Source organism: Eupeodes corollae, chromosome 1 (assembly GCF_945859685.1).
Source record: "Eupeodes corollae chromosome 1, idEupCoro1.1, whole genome shotgun sequence".
Taxonomy (NCBI): Eukaryota; Metazoa; Arthropoda; class Insecta; order Diptera; family Syrphidae; genus Eupeodes; species Eupeodes corollae.
In genome coordinates, this window is record NC_079147.1 from 105,221,779 (window position 1) to 105,235,478 (window position 13,700).

General features: G+C 35.5%; 1 protein-coding gene across 1 annotated transcript; it reads right to left on the reverse strand.

Moving 5' to 3' along the window:
* Positions 1–11,881: 11,881 nt before the first annotated feature.
* On the reverse strand, positions 11,882–13,410 carry LOC129939008 (uncharacterized). The gene is made up of 6 exons (XM_056046860.1): positions 13,155–13,410; positions 12,955–13,014; positions 12,715–12,891; positions 12,486–12,635; positions 12,268–12,428; positions 11,882–12,209 (listed from the first exon to the last, which is right to left on the reverse strand). Exons 1-6 carry the CDS (start codon positions 13,233–13,235, stop codon positions 12,104–12,106), a joined length of 735 nt encoding a protein of 244 aa, XP_055902835.1. The 5' UTR covers positions 13,236–13,410; the 3' UTR covers positions 11,882–12,103.
* Between the last annotated feature and the right edge of the window lie 290 nt (positions 13,411–13,700).

Consider the following 13,700-nt stretch of genomic DNA (forward strand, 5'->3'; position numbering starts at 1 on the left):
ATTAAGTCTAATATTTTTCCTAAAGAATTATCGATATGATTAACTTGTACTAAGTTTAAAGAATATAAAAAATCAATGAATGTAACTTGAGATCTTGTTTAATATTAAATGGAAATAACATTTTATCCGTTTCAAACCAATTCCAATTTATATCAGATAAATTAAAATCACCTAAGACACATAAATTATCAGATATAGAACAAAGATTATTAATAAAATCAATATTTCTAATGTTTTTCATACAAATCAAGTGAGCTACTTGGAGGCACATAACTTACAATAAAAACAGAGATGCAAACTTGTTCAATGTCCGATGTTGGTAAAATAACTTCTTTAGAGCAAATGTAGGATAGAACAGCGATAATTATCCCTCCTCCACGTTCTCTAGATGATTTACATCGACCGCGACGATAAACGTCGTAATTAAATAGTTCTGAAGAGACAATTCCGTTATAAAGCCATGACTCAACAATGATGATAATATCATTATATGTAACACAGGTATTTTTAAAGAGATCGTGTACTTTGGTTCGGAGGGCACTTGCATTGTGGAAATAAATCTTTAATGACGAAAGACGAACATATGTAGACTTTAAACCATTCGTTGTTAGGTTGTTATCCCTACGTCCTTCTCCAAGGAGTTTTTTTGGCATTGTAACCGAATGGGCTTTTGTTATTAAATTTATTCTAATTGACTGAATATTTTTTGAATTAGAAAAGAAAACCTTAAAACCCACTTGACACCGACCGACGACGACGAACGCTTTCAATTTATGTTTTTTTTTTGTATGACTGTTTTCAATTCCAAGTTGTAAACAAAATTTAACTACTCTCTCGCTCTAAAGCTAGGATAGGTGCACTGCTCCTACTAAAAGGAGATCTTTAGTCTTATGCGTGTGTAGAGTGTAATGTTTTCCCTTTTTTTACGTAAATGTCACTCGACAGCACTATAATTGAGTGACATTCACCACTCCATTTATAGGATGTATCGGTGATGGAAAATCGCAACTTTGTTGCCGCATCATATGGCAACATATTAATGTTGCATTACACTGTTTGAATGCAAGTTAATGAACAACATTGTATAAGTATAAAAAAACCTGGAGCTTTTCACCCACAAGTGCATTATGGATAATGGTTGTAGGCCTAGGAAGAAACAAAGGCTGGAAAAGTAGGAGTAGGTGTGTGGGTGTTTATATAGGGTCCATAAAGAAAAAGCGTTGGTAGGAGGTTTCTTTTTTAACCAAGACACCCCAGAGACAAGTCGAGCAGCAGAAATCCTATTACCATACTCACCCAGAAAAAGACTTGGCCAATCGGTTATTTTGAAGTCAGATAGGAAATTTAAAACTTTGTTTGAAAGTAAGTAAATTACATCAATATAGTGAAGTTCAAATGAATAAAGAACTTATTTAAATTTTAAGGAAATTAGGACGAACGTCCCATTATACGAGGGAGAATAGATATATATAATCATATATATTTATATATATATACATATGTATATACTCCACCACATTCCTTAAAAGGAGTTAAACTATTAAACCGCCTAAGGTAAGGTTTCCTAATTATTTTGGCATAACAAAATTACCATAAACCGGCAGTTCGCTAAAAATTGTGTTTTTTAAACTAGCTAGGTCGTCAAAATAAATTTTGGCGGCCTGAACAAAGGAACAAAGGAGTACCTATCCTTATGACGGTACAGGAAGTGATATCACAAAAGAAAAGTCAAAGTTCAACAAGGCATAAGTCAACGTCAATTTTTAATTTTTTTTAATTGCAAAAGTGCATAAAGTGATTTTTATAAATTAGTTAATTTTGTAAAAAAAAAAAAAAAATTAATTTCTTAATTAATCATATACAAAAAAATCAATTTTTATTAATTAAAAGTGCATATATACATATATATATATATATCAGTATCTTGGCGTGTATTCATATGCGTACACAGATATATATATACATATACTTATAATTGAATTTTTAGTAACAATTTTGCTATAGTAATTTTTTCAAAAAGAAAGTGGTGGTAATTTTTGTGTGATTTTTAAAACAAAAAAAAGGAAAGTGCATATTGCTCATCAGAACCGCCAGGATTCATCGAGGAAGTGGCCACTACGTCGAGAATTTTGGGGTAAGTTTTTCTTGTAGTTCATGTCCCAATTGACATATATATATATATATATCACTCAAGCGTTGCCCCCTTTTTCATTTCAAATTTTACTCTTGTTTTAAATAATTGAAAGCATATATTTTGTTTTTATTGGTTTTAATATAATGAGAATAACCTGAATTATAATTAAAATAAATGTACCTAATGGAATTATTAAATTATGTGCAACATATATAAAAAGATGAAATTTTAATTTGCTTTAAAAAGGGGGAGATGAGGAAGTGAAGATGAAAGGGTAGGAAGGAGGAAAAGAGGAGGTGAATAAAAGGGGTTGTTTAGCGAGAAAGCAACCAGGTAGGGTGGGTAGAGGGCATCTCGCGCATCAGTACCAGCTAGATGCAAAGACTGGCATATTTTTTTTGCTAACGAGGAGGTCATGGAATCCACTCCTGAGCTAGCGAGGGATATTTTATGTGCCAGCAAGGACCTCATCGCAAGAAAACTCGTTACAAAAATGGCGCCCAGAACGTGGTGTCCCACTATCATCAGATAGTGAGGCAAACATTTATTTTTTTTAACTTTTTCATTTTTTTGAGTCACAAATTTCAGTTTAACATTTTTTTTTCTTTTCATATTTTTTTTATTCAGCAGCATATCGATTGCAGCAACCTTGTGAGTCCCGGTTACTTGAGTTGATGACTTGGTACCGCGTTGCAACAAGGAAGCTAAAATCGATTTGCTATTACGCAACGAAATGACCGTAAAAACCTAGTCTTTGGGCATCTGAAGAAAAAGGTATCCAAATCGCAGGTGGATACGGTACATCTCAATTTTTTTTATATTCACATTTATATGAGACCTCTTGATGCAAGTGGTGTCTTGGATGGTCCGTATAAAATTTTGATTTTCACAAATTTCAGCTGAGTTTTTGGAATTTTTCAGAGCCTTCATATGATGATGTTGATTGTCACTGATGTCCTGAAAAGTTTTAAGAATCACAGCTGAAATAATTTACAACACATTACATAAACAAACCACTAGTTTATTTTAATTTTTTTTATCATTGATTTTTTTTTGTTGACTCGAAATAAACCTCCTTTTTATCCTCAGCAGTTACCTTTTTCGGATTCATTTCTCATCTTCCCTTTATATTTTTATGATAGAAACAAAAAAAAAATTGATTTTTTTATTTAAAGTTTCAACTACAAATATATACCTAGTAAGTAAGTACGATTCCTATCATACTTACATACATATTATATACCATATAATATATTAATTTTGATATAAAAATTTCTTTTATTGAACTACAATAATCAGATCATTAATTCTATTAATATACAATTTATATAAATCACTTTAAGAATATTTTTTGATTTAAAACAAACATTTACATATTTTGAATTGAAACTACTATCGAGTTTTTGAAGAAGCAATTTCGAGAAGGAAATCGATTTTTTTTAAGTAGGTTTTTAGAGTGAGGCCTAAATTTTAGTTCAATTAAAGGTCAAAAAGACAATTAACTAAAGTTAGGTTCGTTCGACCGAAGTATGAGCAGAAGTCGTCGGATTTCAATTTACGACGACATAGACGTTATAAACGCTCACCACGAAGCAACCTTCGAAGAATTTTTTCAAAGATTTAGAAATACGGTGGATAGGTTCAACCTAGATAACTCGTTCAGTTTCTCAGAAGAATTGGAGTCGGTTATTTCAAACTCAACTTTTAACATGGCGGATCAAGAAGATCCTCAGGTTTTGGAAGGCCAGTTACAAGCCGAAGATCTTAGTGAGGAACGAACAGATCAAGGTGAAGTTAATGTTAATCCGAATGAAGAAATTATTTCTAGGTTAGAACGGAGTATGGTTCAGAACCAAATGAGAATTTTTCAACAAATGGATATTTTCATGGGGAACGTGTTACAAAAATTAGAAGGTTTGCGCTTACAGCCGCAACAAACAGTCAACCCTCCTCAATTAGATAGGCAAAGCTCTAGGACGGCCCAAGTTCCTTTACCCAGGAGTTCAAGTGGCTCAACAACTTTTAGCGCTTCGGGTCCATGTAGGCTAGATCGTTGGAGCATTAAATACGATGGTTCTGATAATGTTTCTGATTTCCTTTTGAAGATAGGGAGAATGCAATCTTCGTCTTCTTATACCGACGAGCAAATCGCAGCAAACTTTCATGTTTTGCTTGAAGGCCGACCAAATAAATGGTTTTGGGGATACGTAAAGAAGTATCCAAACGCGGATTTAGCTTCTATAAAAGAAGCCATGAAGAAAGAGTTCGGTAGGATGGAGTCTGAAATCGACATCTACATGAAACTCATGTGTCGAAAACAGGGTCCTAAGGAATCCTTCGACGATTTTTATGTTGCAATCAGTAGCTTGAACGACCGTCTGAGAGAACCTTTTAATGATAAGAAATTGATCGAAATTATTAGAGGTAATTCGAAAGAAAAATTAGGCGAGATTTTGTTGTCAGCTGAAGTCAAAAACTTAGAGCAACTTCGACAAAAAGCTCGCGAAGCTGAACGGTTTTTAAACAAACGAAATTTTAGTCATCGATCAGTCCATGAAATTGTAGTCGAAGAAGAATATGATTGCGAACAAAAAGTTGAAGAAGTTGCAGCGATTTCTTCAAGACAAAAACCTATTTCAACTGCAAACTATATTTGTTGGAATTGCGACCAAAAAGGTCATGCATACCATTTTTGCCCATCCGAAGTAAGAAATTTATTTTGTTTTCTGTGCGGTGAAAAGGGCGTTACCACTGTTCAATGCGGTAAACACCAAAAGGGAAACTTCCCGAGGGACGAAACGAGGAGTGGAGAGATTCGTTCCTTAAGGAATCCCACGAACCACTCACAAAATTAAACAACAAACATGAAATGAATTTCACGGATGAAAACGACGAAGACCAGAGTCCGATTAAAATTCTAAAAAGGGAAAGGTCCAACGTCGAAATTGAACAATTTCATCCGATGGAATTCCATAATCTTAAATCTCTTCACGAGAGAAAAGTAAATTATGAGAAGGTTCGATCCCGAATCTTCGGAACCAACATAAAACCAATAAGTTCTAAAATTTCTAAGTGTCGTTATCGTTTTCAAAATCGAAAAAAGTTTCGAAAACAAATAGTCGAAACGATTATATCGTCTAATACAGACGGACGAATGTATGCTAACGTCTTTTTAAATAATGAGTCGGTTTTTGGACTTCTCGACAGTGGAGCCTCGATCTCCGTATTGGGTGAGGGATGCTTCGAGTTAGTTCGTAAGTTAGGGGTTGAAATGTTACCCTACAATAACGTAGTGCGTACGGCAGATGGCAATTCACACAAAATTGTGGGATATTGCGAGATCGAGACCAAATATAAAGGCATATCAAAGAACTTAACTTTTTATTTAATACCAAATTTGACGCAAAAAGTTTATCTCGGTATGAATTTCTGGCGAAGCTTTCAGTTAATACCACAAATAAGCGAGGTCGAGTTGGATTTCACCTCCGGTGAAACTGAGGAAAACTTTAAAAATGAAACCGAGTTGATGAAACTTTCCACCGAAGAGTCCTTTCAATTAGAAAATGTCAAGAGACAGTTTCCAAATTTCGTTGTCCTTGGGTTAGGAAAGACAGACCTTGGGTGTCACGTCGTTGACACTGGAAATGCAGCCCCGATTAAATCTAGGCATTATCCGTTGTCTCCAGTTCGACAAGGCGAAGTCTATAAGGAGTTAGATCGTATGTTGGAGCTAGGAGTAATAGAAGTAAGTAACTCCCCATGGAGTTGTCCCGTTGTGTTGGTAAGGAAACCCGGTAAAGTCCGCCTTTGTTTAGATTTCCGAAAAGTCAATGCTGTCACCGTTAAGGATGCGTATCCGCTGCCTCATGTCGAAGGTTTGTTAAGTCGGATAAAAGACACGCACTTTATCACGGGGATAGATTTAAAGGACGCCTATTGGCAAATTCCTCTACATGAAAAATCTCGGGAGAAAACAGCTTTTGCCGTACCTGGTAGGCCGCTCTACCAGTTCAAGGTAATGCCATTCGGTTTGAGCAACGCTGGACAAACGCTATGTAGAGTTATGGATCAAGTAATCCCTAGTCATCTCCGTGATAATGTGTTTGTCTATTTAGATGACTTACTGATATGTACTTCGGATTTCGAGTCGCATTTACGCATCCTTAAAGAGGTTGCATCTTGTCTTCGCCGAGCAAATCTAACCATCAATTTGGAAAAAAGTAGATTTTGCATGAAGGAGATCAAATTCCTAGGCTTTATCGTAGGTCAGGGAAACCTGAAAACTAACCCAGACAAAATAGAAGCAATGGTCAATTTCCCAGTTCCAACAACTGTTAGGCAAGTGAGGAGATTTTTGGGTCTGACTGGTTGGTATAGGAGATTTATCCGGAACTATGCCGATTTAGCCGCTCCCTTAACCAATTGCCTTCAAAAGAGATCCAAATTTGAGTTTACGTCGGAAGCACTTGAAGCTTTCGAAAAACTTAAAACAGCTCTGTCGTCAGCTCCAGTTTTAGCTGAACCAGACTTTTCGAAACGCTTCATAATTCAATGCGATGCTTCGTCTGAAGGAGTAGGCGGTGTTCTCTTTCAAGTGGACGAGAACGGCAATGAGAAGCCCATCGCTTTCATGTCGAAGAAGCTTAACAAATCCCAGAAAAACTACACAGTTACAGAACAAGAGTGTCTCGCTGCGGTGTTAAGCGTACGAAAATTTCGGCCTTACGTCGACGGATTGCCCTTTACAATCATCACCGACCATTCGAGTCTTAAATGGCTCATGTCGATGAAAGAGTTATCAGGCAGACTTGCCAGATGGAGTCTAGAACTCCAAGGGTATAACTTCTCAATCGAACATCGCAAAGGAAGCCTAAACGTAGTGCCGGACTGCCTATCACGGATGAACATGGACGAAATTACAGCGAGCGGAACGTTAGTGGGAAATGGGATTTGTGAAGATTCTTCGATAATGACATGCGGTGATATCGATTTAGATTCGGCTGAGTTCGATTCGCCACAATATACCCACTTGAGAGAAAACATTTTCGAAAACCAATCGACCCTTCCAGACCTCGTGGTATCCGGAAAATTCATTTACCGGAGAGTCAAGTTTAGAACCGGAATTGCTGACGAAGAAGATTCACTCTGGCGATTATGGCTTCCAGATGAACTAACTCAAAAGTGTATTGAAATGTGCCATAATACCAAATTAAGTTGCCATAGTGGCTTTGATAAAACTTATGCTCGCGTACGATCCAAATATTATTGGCCGAAAATGATTAGAGATGTTAAGACTTACGTGAAAAACTGTGAAATCAACCAAACAAAAACGGAAAGGCCCATGCAACGACTCTACGTTGATTTCCTTGGCCCGTATCCGCGTACTAAGCGAGGAAACATTTACGTTTTTATTGTGGTTGACCATTTCACAAAGTTTATGTTTTTCAAAGCCTTACCAAAAGCTACGTCAAACCGTGTGATTCAATATTTAGATTTTCCATACTTTCGGGACCCCTGAACAAATCCACTCCGACAACGGTCGTCAATTTGTGTCCAAAGATTTCAAAATCTTCTTGGATAAATACGGCGTTAAGCAGGCGCGAACGGCAGTGTATTCGCCTCAAGCCAACATTTCGGAGCGGGTCAATCGTAGTTTTCTTAGCAAGTTGAGAATTTTAATTTCAAAGGAGCAAAATGACTGGGACCTTCACTTGTCCAGCATAGCATGTGCGTTGCGATCCGACATGCACGACTCACTCAATTGTCAACCCTATTTTGCCATGTTTGGACAAAACATGATAAACCACGGTTCAACTTATGCTTTGCTAAGAAAAATAAACGCATTGCACGATCCCGAAATGTTGGTCAAACCGCGCGTACTTAAATTGACACTAGCCAGACAGACGTTGTCGGAGAATTTGGACAGGGCATACGTTAAGTCTAAGAATCAATACAATAAAAGGTCGAAAAATGTCACTTACCGTGAAGGTCAGGAAGTGTTCCACAGAAATTTCGCCCAAAGCAATTTTGCGCAAGGCATTAATGCCAAGTTGCTTCCAAAATTTTTAAAATCCCGCGTCAAAAAAGTAGTGGGTAACTGCATGTACGAGCTGGAAACTCGAGCTGGTAAACCTCTCGGCATTTTCCATGCCAAAGACATTCGGCAGTAATGCTGAAAAGAAAAGAAAATTGACCACAAAGTATCGAGTTTTAATTATAAAGAAACTTTGTTAACTTATCTGATAGTTTGTTTACATTCTTCTGTTGCGGTAAGTGGATTCGCGCCCCACATTCAGCATTTATGCTGGCACAAACGAAAAACCGAAATAATTAGACTGACAAAACGCGACCCGATATACGTAAACGTAATTATTTACTGGTATTAACAAAAAAAAAAAAAAAATGAAAACTTTACCGACTAGAGATTATAAGTTCCCATAGAACGATCACTGAAACCCCGTCGGCAATCGATCACCGAAACCCCGTCGGCAAAACGCAACTCTAATCGATTTATTATAAACAAACAATTTTTTTGACACGAATATACCTATTCTAGAAAGAGGTGAACGACCTCTCGTCTTTTAACGGAGTTAAATTACAGCATATAACTTTTAACCCGAGCAAACGGCTTGCAATTTGATTTTTTTGCATAGCGGATTTTTATCGTGTATCTCATTCATACACGCTCCCGAACAATTATTGTCGCAGTCACGCATGTCAAAAACGAAAATTATGTACGAATTTTTTTTATATTTAAAATATATATAAAAACATTTTTTGGAATTAAATTTTTAAAAAAACCACTTACACTGATTATCACTAAGTAATCGCAATAGCACTGGCTTAAGAGATTATAAGCGAAATCATCGCTAGAAATAGCACTTGCACCTGTTGTTTACATTTGAACAATTTTTTTTGCACACACTACCCGGCTACACGAAGAACTAAAGTGGGTTCGTTTCGCATATTCCAGATATATTATCTGAAAAACGCGAAGCCCTGTAACCGAATGGGCTTTTGTTATTAAATTTATTCTAATTGACTGAATATTTTTTGAATTAGAAAAGAAAACCTTAAAACCCACTTGACACCGACCGACGACGACGAACGCTTTCAATTTATGTTTTTTTTTTGTATGACTGTTTTCAATTCCAAGTTGTAAACAAAATTTAACTACTCTCTCGCTCTAAAGCTAGGATAGGTGCACTGCTCCTACTAAAAGGAGATCTTTAGTCTTATGCGTGTGTAGAGTGTAATGTTTTCCCTTTTTTTACGTAAATGTCACTCGACAGCACTATAATTGAGTGACATTCACCACTCCATTTATAGGATGTATCGGTGATGGAAAATCGCAACTTTGTTGCCGCATCATATGGCAACATATTAATGTTGCATTACACTGTTTGAATGCAAGTTAATGAACAACATTGTATAAGTATAAAAAAACCTGGAGCTTTTCACCCACAAGTGCATTATGGATAATGGTTGTAGGCCTAGGAAGAAACAAAGGCTGGAAAAGTAGGAGTAGGTGTGTGGGTGTTTATATAGGGTCCATAAAGAAAAAGCGTTGGTAGGAGGTTTCTTTTTTAACCAAGACACCCCAGAGACAAGTCGAGCAGCAGAAATCCTATTACCATACTCACCCAGAAAAAGACTTGGCCAATCGGTTATTTTGAAGTCAGATAGGAAATTTAAAACTTTGTTTGAAAGTAAGTAAATTACATCAATATAGTGAAGTTCAAATGAATAAAGAACTTATTTAAATTTTAAGGAAATTAGGACGAACGTCCCATTATACGAGGGAGAATAGATATATATAATCATATATATTTATATATATATACATATGTATATACTCCACCACATTCCTTAAAAGGAGTTAAACTATTAAACCGCCTAAGGTAAGGTTTCCTAATTATTTTGGCATAACAAAATTACCATAAACCGGCAGTTCGCTAAAAATTGTGTTTTTTAAACTAGCTAGGTCGTCAAAATAAATTTTGGCGGCCTGAACAAAGGAACAAAGGAATACCTATCCTTATGACGGTACAGGAAGTGATATCACAAAAGAAAAGTCAAAGTTCAACAAGGCATAAGTCAACGTCAATTTTTAATTTTTTTTAATTGCAAAAGTGCATAAAGTGATTTTTATAAATTAGTTAATTTTGTAAAAAAAAAAAAAAAATTAATTTCTTAATTAATCATATACAAAAAAATCAATTTTTATTAATTAAAAGTGCATATATACATATATATATATATATCAGTATCTTGGCGTGTATTCATATGCGTACACAGATATATATATACATATACTTATAATTGAATTTTTAGTAACAATTTTGCTATAGTAATTTTTTCAAAAAGAAAGTGGTGGTAATTTTTGTGTGATTTTTAAAACAAAAAAAAGGAAAGTGCATATTGCTCATCAGAACCGCCAGGATTCATCGAGGAAGTGGCCACTACGTCGAGAATTTTGGGGTAAGTTTTTCTTGTAGTTCATGTCCCAATTGACATATATATATATATATATCACTCAAGCGTTGCCCCCTTTTTCATTTCAAATTTTACTCTTGTTTTAAATAATTGAAAGCATATATTTTGTTTTTATTGGTTTTAATATAATGAGAATAACCTGAATTATAATTAAAATAAATGTACCTAATGGAATTATTAAATTATGTGCAACATATATAAAAAGATGAAATTTTAATTTGCTTTAAAAAGGGGGAGATGAGGAAGTGAAGATGAAAGGGTAGGAAGGAGGAAAAGAGGAGGTGAATAAAAGGGGTTGTTTAGCGAGAAAGCAACCAGGTAGGGTGGGTAGAGGGCATCTCGCGCATCAGTACCAGCTAGATGCAAAGACTGGCATATTTTTTTTGCTAACGAGGAGGTCATGGAATCCACTCCTGAGCTAGCGAGGGATATTTTATGTGCCAGCAAGGACCTCATCGCAAGAAAACTCGTTACAGCATATATACAAAATCGAATTTTGACACCTATCGGCCAAAAATTTTCCGCAAAGACCAATAATGAAACATCCACCGGAAACACCAATTTTAAAATTTACAAAACCGTAAGCATGCGGTCTGATAGTTTGTGGCAAACAAAATGAGATGCATCTATTCCCAGGCTACTGGAAACAAATGAAATAACTTCATCTGGAGTGGTAGCGTATCAAAAACTGCCAATATGAAACCATTTGAATATGTAAGCAACTCGAAGATTGCCGCAGGATGAATTATTTCCGACGATAACATTTTTTGTTATATTTTTTTAACTTAGAGTATCCGTGTGGAACCAGTAAGTTATGATTAATTAGGCTAGTTTTATGAATTTTTTCTAGCTAAAATATAGTTTTAAGATTGAATTAATAAAAATGAATTTAAAAAAAGGGCGTTGTTTTATCATGCCAGATGTCTTGGGTTCAATCCCTGCCTATGCCTATTACAAGGAATTGACAAATTCTCCTAGAGTAATTCTTGTCATGAAAAGTGCTTTCTCAAATTATCCCTTCGGATTCGGCTTGAAACTGCAGGTCCCCTCAATCCCTGACAACATTACTCGCACACAGGAATGGTTGAGAGTTGGAAGTCGCTAGGCCCATGTTTTCAACGGACTTTTGCGCCACCCAATTTATTTTATTTAAACATGCTCCATTCCAAACTAGCCCCAAACTTTACAAAGCGAATATTCTAAATAACAAAATCCGCAACTACAAAATTGCAACAAAAACAAAAATCAAAATTATTGTAAAAGCATTACAAAAAATACATATATATTTTTATTAAAATGATGTCAACTTATTTTTGCAGTTAACTATAAGGCGGCACTGCTAAGTACTATGTAACTAAGTAGTCCCAGTCGCTAAGGTCAAATGAAATCCCCGTTTAATTTAATTTTATTATTTTGTTTTCTTTTAGATGAATTTAATGAATGAGCAACAATAATGTTAAAATTTAACAAACTCTAACGAACAAGTTCAGGCAATCTTCGATCGGCTGGCAACAGTGACAATATAAACGAATGTAGTTTTTCTTTAGTTATTTTCAACGGCCATGATTGTGGTGGAAGACTAAAAATAAGAAAAATATGATTAACAACAACAAAGATAAACTTAATTGTTAGTTTACCTAGCAGCCCACAGACCGGCTCGTTGTTTTTTAGCATTTTGCTCAACTTTCACCAACTGTTTGTAGTATTTTCGCCATTCTGCGTCTTTAATTGTCTCTGGTAGATCTACGGTCTTTCCGAAACCAAGACTTAAAAGTGCTTCGGATGCGTCAATTAGTCCCTAAAAACAATTTACGTACATATAGTCAACTAAATGGGACAATCTTGTGTAACGAACCTGCTTGTTTTCGGGACACACCAATAGAACCCGGCACACAGCACTGTTGTCATCGCCATCTCTGGACAGAGGAATGAATTCAATACGCCTGCCGACAGCAACAGTTTGCAGCCAGGAATAACCATTCGCATTTACAGCCACACCAGGAAGCTGCAATTTAAATCATAAATTAATCTCTTCATTCTCAAATTGTCACTGAAGGAAAAAACGACTATTTTGTTGACCTAACCTTAACTGGAAGACGTTTTGCCCTAGGAACTAAAAATCCCATTGGGGCTTTGTGATTTACCAAGAGAAGTGGCCCACTCTTTGAGCTCGGATCGATCGAATCAATTTCTCCATATTGTGTGATTTTATTACGTACAAAGCTTCTCGGGATATCTGTACCTTTGCCAAACTTTGTGATCTATAAAATTCCAACACGAAAATTAGTTCTGGAAAAAGATACCTTCGCATTTCACCAACTTACTGGACGTTTTTTGTAATAGGCATAGGCAAAGAGCAATCCCGATGCTGCGTAAATTGTAATCTAATAATAAACAAAAATTAGCCAACATAATTATATAACAAATACAAAAATTAAATCGAATTGTTTATTTTAAATACAGCTTTTGATATTTTGTCTAAACAGCCTTCGATTTTCTTTTATAATCTGAACCTGCACTTTACCTCTGCACCTCTTGTATCTTTTTGGATGTAATCGCAAAAACTGTCGTAGGAATTTGATAATTTCGTCGCTATTGCTGCCATTTTGAGGTTGTGGCTTTGTTGTTAGGAAGTCGATGGATGGACGTGTGATTTATAGTTTGGTAATTATGATATTTTTAAAATATTACTGCATATTTTCTATTTCTAACCAAAATAAAATATCGTAGGTCATCAACACAAAATCATCTGTGGATTTTTTGAATTGAAAGAAAGATATTTTAGGTGGGGTGTTTGGGAAGGCACCTGTCAGTTTTGTCAGTTTTGTAAGCTACGTAACGTGACATGAAGTTACGTACAAATTTGAGCTGCAGGGTGTTTAGTTTATAAAAAGAAAAAATTGAATCAACCAAATGAATAATTGCAGATTTACATGTACAAAAAACTTTTATTACCCATGAATATGTAAGTATTCCCTCTAGGGATGCCAGATTTGAAAAATGTCTGCGCGGGACAAACAAATATTTCAGTGAATGAAAAAAAAAATTTGTTTAGTTAAAAAATATGTGT